We start from the raw sequence: 15,981 nt of genomic DNA, 5'->3' as shown, positions 1-15,981 counted from the left end.
CGTGCGCGTATCCAAGGTCCTCATTTCACCCACGGCGATCCTTTTCTCCTTTTCGACCGTAGTAACGCGGCACAAAGGGGCTCGCAATAGAATGTCGTTTCGTTAATTAATTTACACCGCGACATCACTGGATTACGAAGCCCGCGAACGATTCCATTCTTCTCGGGCGAGGCGTCTTGAAAGGCTGTAAAAAGGGAAACTGATGGAAGCTTTTCTGTGCTTTGACTTACTGGCGTGAAAGGTTCTACAGAACGACCAAGAAATATCCTTGGATAAATTAGTTGGCGACAGATAGTGTTCTAATAATTCAAAGAAAAAATTGGTGGACATATATAGATAGTATCGGAATGATAGTTAATTATTGATAAACGCTGATTATATCTAAATGGTAGTTAAAGGTCAATTCGTGTTTTAAGGATACTAGAGCAAGGAGTGAAAATATGAAAAATAGAGTAGGGCAGTCAGACAACATAATGGGAGGCTTCTATCAGTAACATCACAGGCTAGCTGATTTTTATCAAACATAGTCATACGAAACTTTTAGTACCTTTTTTATATTTATTTTTGCTACTGCTAATGTTTTCAAAAAGCTGACAGCGATTTCGAAGTTAGATTTATAATCTGTTCTTAGTATGTAATTTGCATTTCGTTTTTATTTTTCGCCTGTTTCTACAACTGCCTCCGACTTTTCAGATAATTTCATTGTACATATAAATTACATAAAATTACTATCGTCTTAGCGAAAAATTTTTTAACATACTATTGGATAACTTTCCTTTATTCAAAGTTTTATCCTACTACAGAATATTTTAACAAACTAAATGTCCAATAACGTTTCACTTCTTTAACGCTGTTAACGACGTATACACTTTTTCAGAAATATTTTTATATGTGAGAAATATCTAAAGCCAAGCGTTACTGTTCTGCATGTTTCTCCTTTTTCATCATTTCGAATGTACAGTTGCACTGAGAATCCGTCACAGGATTAACATAGCATGATGGAAATGTATATTGTACTTACACAAAGGATACATTCAACATCCTCGAAGACAGTGCACGTACACCCAGCCAAGGAATTTCTTATTTTTGCAATAAAGACAAAATAAAGAAGAAGTGCCTCGAACGCTCACTATCGAAACACCTAAACATCATCGTATTAAAATCTTACTACGACGCGACAGCATTACGACCGTGCCGGTAACCAATAATTTCGAAAATATTTCACCGTTTTCCGACAGCTTCTCAGCTCCCCTTTTATACAGGGCGGGTTCATACTCTCCTAAAAACTCGCCCTCGCGACGGTGAAATATTTTTAATTGGAACATAAATTCTCCCAATTCGACGTCGAAACTTTTCACCTCCCTCGCCGCGAAGCAAAACCGAAGTGGGTCTTCGAAACTGGAACGAAACGGGGGAAGTGGAAAAACGTTCGCCTCACCTCGGTTTTTCCGCGTATCCGAGAGTAAGCGGAGAATAAGAGGGAAACAGCGGAGCTGGCGGAAAACCTGTTCGGAGGTGCTAGCTCACACGGTGTTCCGAAAACGGACGTGAATAATAGAGGGTGGGAGGGGTGGGGGAAAGGCGCGTTAGCTTCGAAGGAAGACGAAAAGCGTTTTCCTATAGATGGGATTCTCTGCGTACGAAGGCGTTTCGCGAACGTCTGGGTCCACCGGAAAATTTTCGCAGACGATGGCATTACTTTTTTACGAGTGTGGCACCCAAGAGACGGACCGTATCCACAGGCCGACGCTCCTGAGGTGCTCCATATTTCATACCCTGTTGCTTTCTCGGCGCGCGTTACGCCCTGTAACTGGCAGTTCTTGGACTTTCAAATGAAAACAGATGTTATACGTGTTTCGAGGGCAATGAATACAGGAACGCGTATGATATTCGTGCAAGTATAATACTATACGGCCCTGGAACTTGAACGTATGGAAATGTTCTGGGAATGGAGAAATGAATCGGGGACAAGGCGACATTGCCACATGTTTTATTTTTGGAACCTTTTTACCTTGTATTAACAAACCTTTGTTACAAACAAACATTCATTATTCCTCTACTAGTAATTATATCCATACAATATTATATGTTCCTGTTTAGAAATTCAATGTTTCTTCGTGTAATTTAATGGTTCCGCCAATCAGTGACCACCATAGGAGTTAACGTGAATGAGTGGGGATGTGGATATGGTATTCCCGTAAATGACACGGCAAAAGTACAAAACATCGCATGGGAGGTTTATTAAATAGTATCTCTTTTATTTTTAATATTAAGTATTTATTACATACAAGCATTTATACAATACGAAGTATTCTTTATTTTTTTTTGTTTTTAGACATGACTGATGATATTTAGCGTTCTCAGTATTTGTATGTTTAGAAACATTCTTTCGCATGTATTGAGATTATTATTATTGTTATTATTACTATAGTTATTATTAATTACGTGTCCTTATAGAATACGTTTTAGTTAGACCGAATAGAGTAGTTCGAATAAATAAACTCCGTACATAATAGTCATTGCATCGCGCTTCTGTTCCTCGAGAATGCAACAGCCCCGTACGTTTCCCTTTCGGATAGTGAAAAATAACGGAGTATGCCCTCGTGATTGCGTCGGAACTGATTCGAATTGCTTGTTCTCGGTATCGTAAACTACGCGTTGAAGAAGCTTTAGGCGATTAAAGTCTGTATGTATTTCTCTGTGTGTACGTGTATCTGCGTGGTTTTCTTAGGATTATATATATGCGTCTGTACAGAGCAGTGTGCTACAGTTTTTCGATAAAAATACACGTTTATTCTTGTTAAAATGTTAGTTCTTAGGTATCGCGCGATAGAAAGCATTTCGCTACATGAAACACTGCGTTATTACATACACGTACGTTCGAAGACCTTAAATTAATCAATTTCGAGGGGAACGAACTTACATGATAAGCATGCAGCGTTCGAAAGTCAGGGTGGATGGTAATAATATCTCGTGTGCGTGCGTGTGTGTGTGTGTGTGTTTGTGTGTGTGTGTAGCACAAAAACGCAAGAAAAGGATTTCGAAAAAAAAAAAACAAATCGGAAAACCGTGTATACACTTAGCAAAATTAGCGGATATTTTTATCTCAGATGCATCGACGATTCATCTTTCTTTCTGTTTTTTTGCTTACTCGAAAAAATTCGGATGATCGTATTATACTTGTTCACCCTCGATATGAAGAATCTCGTTGGTCGACCGGTATTTATGTAACCGCGATCAAATGAGGTGTGAACACACAAAGCGTGCTAAAGATATCCATTTTTTTTGTTTACAACAGTATGCCACAATAGTAAGAAACAACTCATGTCTTAGACACCAATTACAATCGTTTGCTGAATAACATCAGGCGTTTAAAATTATCGTTCTCTATCTGTATACTAGTATGATACCGCTTATTTAATGAATAGCCACCGCTGGTAGTAACGCAACGTGACCTTGTAATTATCGGCAACACGATGTCCATGGGATAGATGCCGGTGTGGGCCTACCTTTGCGCCTAGAATTTGCATGATCACACGAACCGGTGATTAACCGTGATCGAACAACGTAATCGGGACCCCCGGTGATCGCGTAACATCGACTAACCGTGTGACCGGCGAGAAGAAGGGGGAGCTCATGTACAAACAAAAAGTAACCAAGTAGCTATATCGTGCCCCGTTTATTCCGCGAACGTAATGCAGTGGCTATTTCACAAAGCAATAATCGCCATCCTCGTCATCATCACAGCTAGAAAATTTATATTAGATCCGCGAGAAACGTAACAGTAAAATGAAAATCTAGTTGGATACCTAGAGTACCAATATTAAGATGAGTTTTCTATTAAAAAAAAAAAAAAATAATAAACACAGAGACAGAAAAAAATATACGATAAAAACAGTAAAATTGCTTGACTAGTGAGCGCACGCCCCAAAAATGTAGTATGGAAGAAATGTTTTTTTTTCCCGTTTTTTTTTCATCATATCTGCAGAGGATCTTAACTAGATATGATTATACATAGATTTCCTTTCTCTATTCAAATTCTATAAGGTAATATTATTACTATCTCTTATGTAAGGACAATCATTGGAGCTTACCTCCTACGTCATTTTGGCAGATACAGTTTCGCAAGTTATCCGTTTCTTTTTATATAATATGTATATATCATTTAAAACCAATTCACAATCTTGTGCTATGTTTGTCAAGCCGCTTTACACATTCGTCCACGTATACAAATCGCGAATCCATCGATTCGCTTGATCGGTTTCGTAAAATCTTGATTTCGTCACAATTTTCCACCCACGTTTAGAAAAAGAAAAAACATAAAAGACATTCGCAAAACGAGAAAAAGAAATCGCAAAACGTCGTTACAGAGTACCGCGCGACGGAAAACGTGTATGTATATAATTGAAACAATGATATTCTGATACAACAGAAACCTCTACGAGTGGTTCGTCAAATCATAATTCACGTTTTATATAAACAGGCCTTTATCACCCATGAAAGGTCCTCCGAAACATTCGATTTATATCCTAACAGCATACTATAACGGACTGAGAGCCTATTTGCTGATTGCGTAATATTATTAATTAACATTATATATTATTTTACAATTTCTCGTGACAACGTTTAAAGGACATCGGTAGTCTTTCTCGTTCATTTGACGTAGTGCCCCCGATTTCTCTACTTAGATCTCCGTTTCTACACATTGATAGCGCTTATTTACATTATTCTCATAAACGGACGTCGTTTCGAACGTTATTATTATTAATCGTGTGTACCTGTATCGCTTGCTGGAAGCAACAACACGGTATTCTTTTTTTTCGAATCCAAACTCTGTCTGTCTCTTCCTCCGTTTCACCAGAATGTTTAATACGCGCATTATGATAAAAGATCTGCAGACCAAGAATATCGTGTTACATTGACACATACAACATAGATTATAAGGTTATATTACAGAGAATTCAAACGCCAGTATCGCGATAGTAACGCGTAAACGTACCTGGTAGTTGACTATTATCTTGCGGTTTGTTGTTTATAAAAGAATCCTGGAACGGATTTACATTGGCGTTAGCAGCGGTTGGCATGTACGCGTTGGCCATTGGAGTGAAGGGTATAGCTGTTGGATTTAGGTTTGAGTTGAGGTTGTCCTCGTTGGCCAGATTGCTGGTCAGTTGAAGTATTGGGCCACTACTGCTATTACTGAGAGAGTCGAATTCCGTTAGGTCTAACAGGTTGTTGGTCACGTTGTTTTGTTTGCTATAAAATCAGCCAAAAAGGAAACATACAAATACTAAATAATAGGCGAGTAACAAACTAGAGACTACATTGCCGTGAGCACATTGTAATTTCCTAAGGAAGAAAATTACAATCACTAAAACAACAATTGGCTAGGCCAATCATGGACCATTCATACCCCCGAACACTATCTTACTAAAGTTAATATAGTATATACATATAATAATACAATCGCTCGATAATAGAAGCGAACTTTAGAGTATACTAGAAGTAATCTAAGACGTTTCCACAAAAGACGAATGAAACAAATAGATTAACAACTAATGTACACTGTATACTCGATGCCAATTATCTTGCATAAAATTGTATTCGTAAAATTTGTTCGACAGTCGATGCTTGCCGTGAAAATTTATCTGCGAATAAATTTTCTTCGTGGTAAACTGGTCTTGCATCAGCACTAGATCGCTGACTAATAGTCTCGTAAAGGCAAGCTACTTTGATGCTGTAAAGCAGCTACAAAAAGCGTTTTTACGTGTGCTTCGGAACTGATGCGGAATTCTATTGCGTAAAGGAAACCGTATGTGGAACACAATTCACACATACACACAAAAGAATCTTCTTTCCTCGAGAAAAATCAGAAATACATAGGCAACGTATATACAATATACTACCATACAGCAGGTTCGCAAGATCTGGTCACAGCAATTTATATCTATACGCTTAACTCTCGTATACCGAAGTTCTCTTATTCGTAATATAAAATACGTTGTAAAATATATTCATGCCCAGTGTCGACACGGACTCCAATGGGATTAGTGGAATGGACTGTGTGAAAACACATGTTCGTACAACGAAAGAGAGTACTGTCAAAGTGTGTGAAGGTACAAATAGTACATAGCAAAAGTAGACAGTAAGTTGACACGTACTGCTGGATGATGTACAACACAAACATAAAGAACATGTATAAATTATAGCAAAGAAAAGTACAAGCCACATCATATCGATACGATTAATTGACAACATGCATTTGGTGGTAATAAAAATCGGCAGTAAGAAACGGTTAGTATGAACACTGTACTTAACGAATGCATACATGACGAGCTTGAATAAGAACTAATTGGAGGAAAGATAAAGTAATAGCTCACCAAAGACGTCTTCGAACCTTCCGAATGACATTTATGTACAACGGCGAAGAACGTTCAAGGTAAAGGAATCGATCTTTGATGAGCTCGTATGATAAAATTACAAAACAAAACTTTTTTAGATGAGTCATTAAATTTATGCTATTTATCTTTCTTTACATTATGTACACTGAATTTATTATTGATTAGTTGGTATTTAACGCTCTAACTCTGTTAGTCGTTTAACATTTCCATGCTTCGTATAACATTACATGTTTTTATGCCATTAACATATCGCTAAAAAGAGTCGACGTACATATCGGTTTTTTTTTGTTTAATCATTTAATAATCCTTCAGACGTCTACCTAAAAATAGTATACTTTTAACTAATACATGATTAAATATAAATTATAAAATATATGTAAGTATAATAGACGATATAATATACATTTTTTCTTCATACCTCTCTTGTTACCGTCGATATCATCGTTTTTTTTTCGTATAATTTATATGTTAGTTATTGGAGAATAGCCGTGCGATTACGTAAATCGTTTCGTTTAATAGTGATAACACAATATGCCAGTTATATTTGTCTCGTGTTTGTCAACCATTGCTCTGACTACTTTTGCAATGTACAATATACGTAAAATCGTCTTGCGTTATAATGATATTTTGTATAAAGCGATCTTTATTTCTCTCTCTACCGAGCTAAATCAAGATTTCATAGGCAGTTCCTTCCAATTCATGGGAAAGCGCAATAGACTTTGTTATTTAATTAACTATGTATAGTACATATATATTTTTTCTCAAACTTAATTTCCTTGCTGCTCTTTGCGAATACTACAAAAAACATCTCAAACAACAGAATTCATTATATACACATCAACGATAAAGTATGAGCATACCGCGTGCTTTAATAATTTAGTATTAAAAAAAGAGGTACAGGATCATTATTCATCTTTCGCATATCATGATAGTTCGTTTTAAAAATGAAAGAATATTTTCGATTGTTCTCCGTTCTTTCTTTCTTTTCTTCGATTCTGACCATAAAATCATACATTACAATTAATACACGTATATAATTAATGTGGCACATGTTCCAATACCACTTCCGTATTCCTCCGGAAAACAATGCTCATATCTCCTAGCCATTTTTTTATTCGCGATTTCGTTTCCACTTGAACAAGTGAAAATTATGGTATAAAATAATTGTACTAAAAACTGCATCGAAACTGTAGAACATATGCAGACGAAGAAGCGACATCATGGATAATGAATGGAAAATAGACTAGTGTAACTGCTACAAACTTCACGATCGGTTATTTATAGTTCACGCTCTGTGTGCGTGTGGATCAATTAATCGTGAATCCATAAATAACTTTCATTAGATAAATGACTAGAGTAATACCCTGAATCATTCGAAATACAGAGTGTTTTCTTTTGTATGTAATATAAACTGTTTGCTGATGAATACGTCCGTTTTGAATCATCAAGGATCAACACTGCATCTTCCGCATGTTTAATATTAGTATATATTTGTATATAGATTTCGACACTATATTTTTCTCGTGTAACGCGTCGGGATTCAAACTGATTTTTTTAATACTTTTTTTGTTCTGCATATTCTTGAAACATACGTTTTATCATTTTTTTGTTTTTGTCAGCGCGAGTATTATATTTTACCTTTATTCAAACGGCACTAGAGATCAGTCAACATTTTTTACGTACATAATGGCTAGTATTGTGCAAATATTTATATTACGTTAGTTACACCGTTAGCCATAATTATTCCTCGAGAACAAAAAAGAAAAAAACCTGCGACAACACCCGTCAGATACAAGACACAGCGCGTGATACGTTTATGCGCCGTGTCCACGCAAGTTCTAGATAAAATATACACTTGGTAGAAACAGCGTCCCGAAATATTTACCGCTAGGAATTCGACCATCGAATCGTATATAGAGACGGTTTCGTCCGTGGAAAAATACCTTTCACGCTTTATAGCGCCTCGAGAAATCAAAACGAATATGTTCAAAGGTTTTCGTGAAAATTCCTACGTTGCGGAGACTGTGGTGTACGCATGTGTGTGTGTGTGTGTGTGTATAGGAATCAACGGTGGTTTTTTAAGTATCGTTAGTCTGATATCTAAGCCTTGCACGGGCATTCAATATAAGTATTATTGTCGAACGATCTAAAAAAAAAACAAATGAACTTACAATTCTTTGAGATGCTCTTCGATTTTTTTTTTTGTTTTTTTTTTTTTTTTTTTTTTTTTTTCTAAATCGATGAGAAATCCAGTTATATCGTGGATTTGTATAATCTCTCTTTTGTTTGTTTCTTTGTTTGTATGGCGATCGGTAGATATTCGGTGTGTAACTCATACGTTAATGGTAAACGTTCTCACAAATCTGTAACTGTTTAATTTAATATACTTACACGGTGGCATTATCCAGTGTAATTGATTGACTGTTGATACCGTTTCCGTGATTCGTATGATGACCGTTCAGTTCTCCCTCCACGTTACCCTGATTATTATCCAATACAATTTTACTTTCATTAATGCCATTACTATGCGTGCCGTTATGCACAATGTCCGTTTTCGTGTTGTTCTCCGTGTGATGAGCCCGTTGCTCCCCGCTAATGAACTGCTGGGTCGCCTCGGATATCAGACTGGCCGTCATTACGTCCTCACCTTTGTTACCCGGTATTGGTTTGTTCTCATCGTTTGGACTGTCTTCTTTCAACTTATCCCCGTCACCACCTTCACCCTGTGTATACAACACACACGAAACCAGAAACACATTAGCAAACAGAAGGCAGAATCAATAGAAGAACATTTCGAAAAACTAGAATCAACAAATCCTAATACCTTTGTAGGCGTGTTGCTCTGATTTTTCCCCCGAGTTCTAAGCATAATCGCCTCGACGCGTTTACGTCTGGCAAGTCTCTCTTCTTCCTCTTTTTTGAGACGTTCGACCATTTCGATCCGTTGTCTGTAACACAATTACATCGCGTATGCCAAGAGGTCCTAAACAGAGTTCATTAAACTGATACCGAAGAAGTGACCAGACCTTTCAGACTCTTCCCTCGCCTTCCGTTCAGCCTCTTCCTTCTCTTGTTTCTGACGAGCCTCTTCTTCTCTTTTTCTCCTGTCCTCTTCCTCGCGACGTTTCGCCTCCTCGATCGCCAATCTCAGTCTCTGTTCCTCGGCCTCTCGGGCCTCGTTGGCCAAACGAAGCGACTCCTCCTCCAAACGTCGTTGTTCCTCTTCCTCGGCGCGCAGCCTTTCAGCCTCCAACCGTGCTTCTTCCTCCTATCGACAGAAAATTCGCATCAAACCTTCATATGTACTCTAATAATAGACGATTCTATAGAAAATCTTCTCGAAGACCCACCTGCCGTTGACGTTCCAGTTCAGCTTCCCGTTCCGCCTGTTCTCTGGCTAATCTCCTGCGTTCCGCAATGGCTGCCTTGGCCTCCTCCTCCGTGGTAATCCTAATCTTCGCTATCATCGAGGCTGAAAAAAGGCGACGATTATATAGGCGATCGTCAATCTCCAATCTTATTTCCAATATCTATCGAATTATGTACCCGACATGTCGATTTGTTCCTCGACATTGTTCTCCGATTTAGCTTCAATCTCCGCCAACTTCTTCTCCTGTTTGTCTTTGTCTTCCTTTTTCTTGGGCGTGTCTGGAGGCGGCGGTGCAGCGGTCTGGTTCTCCTGATTCAAATTGCTCTCGTCCTTCGCCTGCTTGGACACCGGTACGGGATCGGAGTGTTCGATGATGACCAGTTTCTTCACTTCTTCGTTACCCTGTTCGGCGGCGCTTATTTCTTGCTGCAACGAAATGAGAACAAAATGGATGCAATCGACCATCGTGTCATCCCAAAAACGTCTCATGTGTATTTCATTCATTCATGAAGACGGTAATCAATAGTCTACGGATGTTTATGCATTTATAACCCTTAACCTTATTTACCCTTAACTTGGAAAATGCACTAAAATAAAGTCTAATAAAGTTTAACACTATTTATGTGCTATGACTAACACAGTAAATCTGGTACAGAACTTAAAATTCTGCTACATTCTAATTTATATTTATGAACTTGTGAATTTGCATAAACCTCCACAGTCTAGTAATCAATTTACTTGTGTCTTTTCCGTGCCCTGGTCTTTCTTCTCCTCGTGTTTCTCCTCCGCCTTCATCTCCTCCTTCACCTCGTTCTTTATTATCTCACCGGTGCCCTCGCGTATGAACGGCTCATTCTCGACACCTGGACTCTGCAACGGTGTCGCTTTGGGAGTTATCCGGGGTGACGCTTTCGCGTTCTTTATTAACTTTTCGGTCGGTTTCTTGATCTCGCTGGTCTTCGGAGTGGAAGATTTCTTTGGAGTGCTGTGGACCTTTGGCAGTGGCGGCTTCGAATCCTTTGTCAGTCTCGCGTCACCGGACAGATCTGTTACAAGTGAGAATTCGTGATTCGCCAAGCGCACCTGTACGATGGTCCCGTTTACAAACATACACAGTATTTAAATGTGCAATCTCGAAATAACCAAAAAAAAAAAATTGATAAAAAAAGGTATGCAACCAATTCGAACTAAAATAAGATCGATTGAAATGAATCTCGTGGGGACAAAACGATTCAACTGAAATCGAAACAAAAGACGCGTGTTCGCGTCCTCCAAAAAAAAAGAAAAAAAAAAAAAACAGAAAAGATTCTTCTCGTGTAGTCTCTGTATGCGATCAATGCAAACGATAGATCGGGCCATGATCCATCGTGTACACGATTAGAGTATAAGAGAATTGACAAAAAAATTGCATGCTCACTGTGTCGTTCTGTGACCGAAACACCGGTACCGGCAATAGAAGCAGGTCGCGGCCGACGCGGGGTAGTCGTACGGGGACGCAGATTGACGTTACTGCTGCCCACACTGCTGGCGCTTTGCTGGCTCATGGAGCTGTGCGGTCGTGATGGGCTGTTCGGTGTCACCTCCCCGCTGCGGATCCCTACGCGTACCCACCCAAGGTGAACATCTCTCGTCATATTTACGGTGGTGGTGTGTTTAATGTGCTCACGTGTTCGCCGCGCGTTATTGTGCATAGCAAGAGACACACACAGCAGACTTTTGCCGGTGAAAACCGCGGCGAACGCGGTGCACCTTAGCGCACGTTCCCGCGACGACACCTTCGCGGTGACGATCCGCGGTTAATTAGCTGTCAGAGGCTCGTGTCGCCGCTAGACCGTGTCCTTTTGGGCTAACGATCGCTGTCGTTCCCGTTGGCATTGCAAGGCTAACTTCGATCGAGGACTGTTCAATGTCTCGGATGTTTTTTACAATGGAGCTCCAGGTATAGCTGTGTGATTAAGTTACTCGATGTGGCTCGAGTTTTCTGATTGATTCGTGATATTTGGGTTTAGCTTTGTGGTGATGTTCGAGTGGTTGGTTTGAATTGTAAGTCGATAGGAGAGATACTTGTTGGCCAAGGATCGCTTGTTTTCAGTTTAGTGTTTTGTTATTGTTTGCGTTTCTTGATTTTACGGTGGATCTCTAGTGTTTGAGGAGCCATGAATAGATTTTTGGGGAGGCTATTTAAGACGATGACGAAATGGGAGAAGGAACCCTCGGCGATCAATATTTCCTATCACGAGTATGTCAATCTGTCTTGGAATATCAACGAAGTTATTTCCAATGCCAGGGAAATCACTTTTTAAAAGGACACGGCAGTTGCGTCCGTAAGCCTCTCACAAACTTGATCGCGAGACATCGCGATGCCTGTGTGACACGAGGCTTCTTGTTTCATTATGTCAGACCGTTGGTGCACATTGCCCAAGATGTCTCGATAAATTAGTCTCTTTTTCTTCTTTCTCTCTTCCTTTCTTTTGGTCTGATTTGACATTAAGAATACAAAACGAACGAACAGCGAAATCAAAGAAAGAACAAGCACCGCCACCAAAATTAATCATTGTTTGTGCTGTTTTGTGTATGTACATCGAGATTAAATTAAGATACAAGAAAAAAAAACAGGCTGAAATGAATATACAGGGAATCGAAAATCATCGTGACAGAGCGAAAGAAAAAGAAGCTTAAACGTTTAAAACAAAGAACAGAGCGAATAAAATGTATTGCACACTAAATACGATTATGGTTCATCGTCTGTACAGTTTTCAAACGTTGTGACATGGAATACGTACGTGTATAGGTGGGTAAGATATGGAGAAAAATAATCGTGTAGCTTACCAAATAAACGTTAGACCTTCACCTCTGTGGTACCCGAAAAGCCGGGGGAGCGAGAACTTGTCGTTTCTTAGGCAGGAGCGTTTTGTTAATCAATCCATACACGTTAATGCGACAAACTGGCACGACATGAGGTGAACTTCATGCAGTTCGCGCGTATGTACATATATATCGTTGTTAAATATCGATTGTTAAAGAAAGACAACGCGTAGAACGCTTTGAAAGGTCGGTTGTTAGTCTCTGTTGAATACACAAGCGTGTAGTATCCGTACGCGTTGCGGTATTGTACAGAAGATATCCGAAACGATCGTGAGACGATTTTCTGGCTTATTGATTCACAATGGCTCCTCTCTGCGTCTGTGCATGCATATGTGCACCCAACTCAAGTTAGAACGAGTACAATATAAACCAGTGCTGTCCAACGCTGGTTCCGTGGCTTCGAGACCTTCCACCACTCTGAATCGACCGACGTGTCGTTATAAACCGTGTTAGACATGGAGCAATAACTTTGAAAAGATTTTAATTCTAACATTTACTATTTCTCAAACTGATCCAAAAGAGCTAAACTTTATTAGAACACTTCTGAAATGCAAACTAAGTTGTAGAAATCAATATAAAATTATGAGGGGTATTAAAATCATATTGTTAACCGAATATTAAAGCTCCATATGTAACAGTTGCATTAATATAAAATAACGAACGTGATGCAAAATTCGTTTCACTGTCACATTTTTCGTAGACAGACTTGGTGTTCCCAATGCTGTGCACGAGGGTGTAGAGAGTATGTATTTCTTTCCTATAGTAATGTCACGTGAGGACTGGTGACACAGTTATAGGGTACAGTGCGCGGCTTGGTTTTCTTCCCACCCTTTAGTAATCGACAAGAGTGACGTAAGACTCGCCTACTATTGGCTAGACCAAAATACAATAACAACAGTAACACAATTATAAAAACATCGTGACGATGCCATTACAAAAAATGAATTCTATATTTTGCACGAATTAGTAATTTACCATTTCGAACAAAATTTATATTTAAAATAACGTTTTCAAATTTAAAGTTTTATGGAACGTCTATCTCTGACAACACCTAGATCATCCCCTCAAGAACTCTTCCAAACATGTCGAACAGTAAAGTGGGCAAAGTCGCGAGACAACAGAAACCACGGGACAGCACTGTCAAGGAACCTTCTTCCGCGTCGCCTGTCAGACCCACATCGGAACCAGAAACTTCCACATACCATCGTCTGAGTTACCACAAAATTAGTATGAAGCAGATTCCGCGAGTACATCATCGTTCAAGCAACGATAGAACGATCAATCCATCGACGGGACGAATATGATAGAATATACAGGCTGATAGAAAAAAGAGGGTCTAAGAATTTTGGGACTTATAGTACTTACCGAATAAAGTAAAAAATGTCTAATCAACATTGGTCCTAAAATCAATCCTTTCAAAGAGAAATACAAAATTTGTTTTCACATTTATTACAGATGTTTCATATGTCTTCTTTCCATTTCAATACAAACAGAGATTGACGTACATTTTCAGATATTCCGTTCCATATCTCATTATTATCTCTTGTCGTACAATCTCGAATTAATGTACTTCTAAACCAAGTGTTCTGTTTACATTCCATATGTCTGAAAAATGAACGCTCATAAACATAAAAGTTAATTCTACATCTAAAGGATTGCTTTTAGAACCTACGTTGATAAGACATATCTCATTCCTCTCGGTGAGTACCAGAGATGGACAAATTCATCATCTAGATAAAGAGTTTCAAAGAACGAATAAAAGATAAAAGAAAGTACTTCGCCAGTTTTACTAGATTAAATGTGGAAATCCCAATGTCTATAATAAAATAATACTTGTTCTTGAATGACTAGATATTTGGCAAACAATTATTTAATGTCATTAACTAACATATTGGCTGCCAGATATTCACTTTTCTTTCCCCATCTGCCAACATATCAAACCACAACATGGTAACAAAAGTTCAGCTTCATGACTGCATTCTTCAATCAAATTAAAAGAAACCCCAAAATCATCTGACATTAGTGAAAAACAAATATTTCTGATGTGCCACGTAACCGTAAAAACAATTTATTGTACATTGTAATTTTATACAATATAACAAGTTATGACGCAAATTAAATTTATATCAATTTTTATTCAACACAATACTGTAATATTCTTTAAATTAACAATAGGAACTTTTGTACCCCTTCTTATGAACTTTGAGGATTGGTTCCACCCCCTAAATATGAAAACCAACCAAAATAAAAAACCACAAATACGTTATTTTTCGGTCCTTTAAAACATATCACAAAACCAAAGGAATTGGAGCCAGACACCTGAAAGCCCTTCTTGTGCGTGTGAGCAGCCAGCAGCAAGTGACATAGCAGCCAATGTGTTAATGATCAAGATAACACTCTTAGATACTGCTGCTTTTCACAATATATCATTCGAATCAAATTCTGCGCAACTCTAACAAGTGCTAGAAGCCCCTAATAGTCTTAGACCCTTCTTTTAATCACCCTCTGTATCGGCTATAGAGCATACATATTTACACGTGGAGGCCGTTGCGACAAATAGCGAATGGAGAGCAAATAGATCACTGGAGTTGAGTGCACAGGAACGATCTTACCTTGCTGCTGTTGGCTCTGATGCTCGCGTGCCTTGCGACGGAGTCTCTCGGCTCTGGTCGGTCTCGGCACCGGTACCGCGCCCGGCAGGGTGCCCATGCTACGCGAGTTATCTGAGCGTTTTAGGCTCTTGCCGCCGGACGCAGCTAAGTGCGACATGCTGCGACTCATGCTAGAAGCGCTCAGAGGCTGGCTTTGCTGTTCCGTCAGCGTGCTAAGTTCGGTCGGCGGACGTTTCCTAGGCTGCGCGAGCTGGTCCAGCCTGGACATCGAGTAAGTCCTACCTGGCGAGCGTGTGAAGGCTTTAGCGCTGGAACTTCGCCCGGAGGACGGCGGCCCGTCACGTGGCGACGGTATCGTCGGCATCAGATCGGTGCGTCTTCTGTTCACGCGCAGATAAACCGAGCTAGGTGTTCCTGGCGTTCCGTCGGTTTCTTCACCTGCAAATAGTCCCCGGAATGGTTTCGTGATGCCGGAAGCGTGTAGGTCGTCCACTCGCGCGCCGCGTATCGCGGACAGGACAAGGAAAGAACAACTTGTGTGTGTACGTGTATACAAGGCGCGCAACGTAGATCGGTAGTGGTTCGACAACGGGACACAAAACTTCTTTGTGTTCAGTTCTGTGTGTGTGTGTGTGTGTGTGTGCTAGTTTATGTGTGTATGTTTGTCGAAGCGGTAAAATTATGCGTGCGATTGGACGTCGTACAGACGACCAGAAGCAGGATTGATCGAGGG

General features: G+C 39.5%; 1 protein-coding gene across 6 annotated transcripts in view; it reads right to left on the bottom strand.

Moving 5' to 3' along the window:
- Window positions 1–2,361: 2,361 nt before the first annotated feature.
- LOC107190711 (ensconsin-like) overlaps window positions 2,362–15,981 on the bottom strand; it is a 285,343-nt gene continuing 271,723 nt past the window's right edge. For 3 of the 6 annotated variants that reach the window (XM_015579561.1, XM_015579562.1, XM_015579567.1), the window contains 10 exons: window positions 15,249–15,686; window positions 11,189–11,368; window positions 10,510–10,817; window positions 9,948–10,197; window positions 9,752–9,873; window positions 9,428–9,669; window positions 9,226–9,349; window positions 8,793–9,124; window positions 5,000–5,256; window positions 2,362–4,892 (listed from right to left, as the gene is read on the bottom strand). In XM_015579561.1, coding sequence (XP_015435047.1) covers window positions 4,879–4,892; window positions 5,000–5,256; window positions 8,793–9,124; window positions 9,226–9,349; window positions 9,428–9,669; window positions 9,752–9,873; window positions 9,948–10,197; window positions 10,510–10,817; window positions 11,189–11,368; window positions 15,249–15,686 — 2,267 coding nt within the window. In that variant the 3' untranslated portion in view covers window positions 2,362–4,878. The remainder of the gene's footprint in view (window positions 4,893–4,999; window positions 5,257–8,792; window positions 9,125–9,225; window positions 9,350–9,427; window positions 9,670–9,751; window positions 9,874–9,947; window positions 10,198–10,509; window positions 10,818–11,188; window positions 11,369–15,248; window positions 15,687–15,981) is intronic. The other 3 variants (XM_015579563.1, XM_015579566.1, XM_015579564.1) reach the window with 1 other exon arrangement.

Source organism: Dufourea novaeangliae, unplaced genomic scaffold (genome assembly GCF_001272555.1).
Source record: "Dufourea novaeangliae isolate 0120121106 unplaced genomic scaffold, ASM127255v1 scaffold170, whole genome shotgun sequence".
NCBI classification, from domain to species: domain Eukaryota; kingdom Metazoa; phylum Arthropoda; class Insecta; order Hymenoptera; family Halictidae; genus Dufourea; species Dufourea novaeangliae.
The sequence above is the reverse complement of the archived record's forward strand: the minus strand, read 5'-3'. Positions and strand labels throughout refer to the sequence as shown.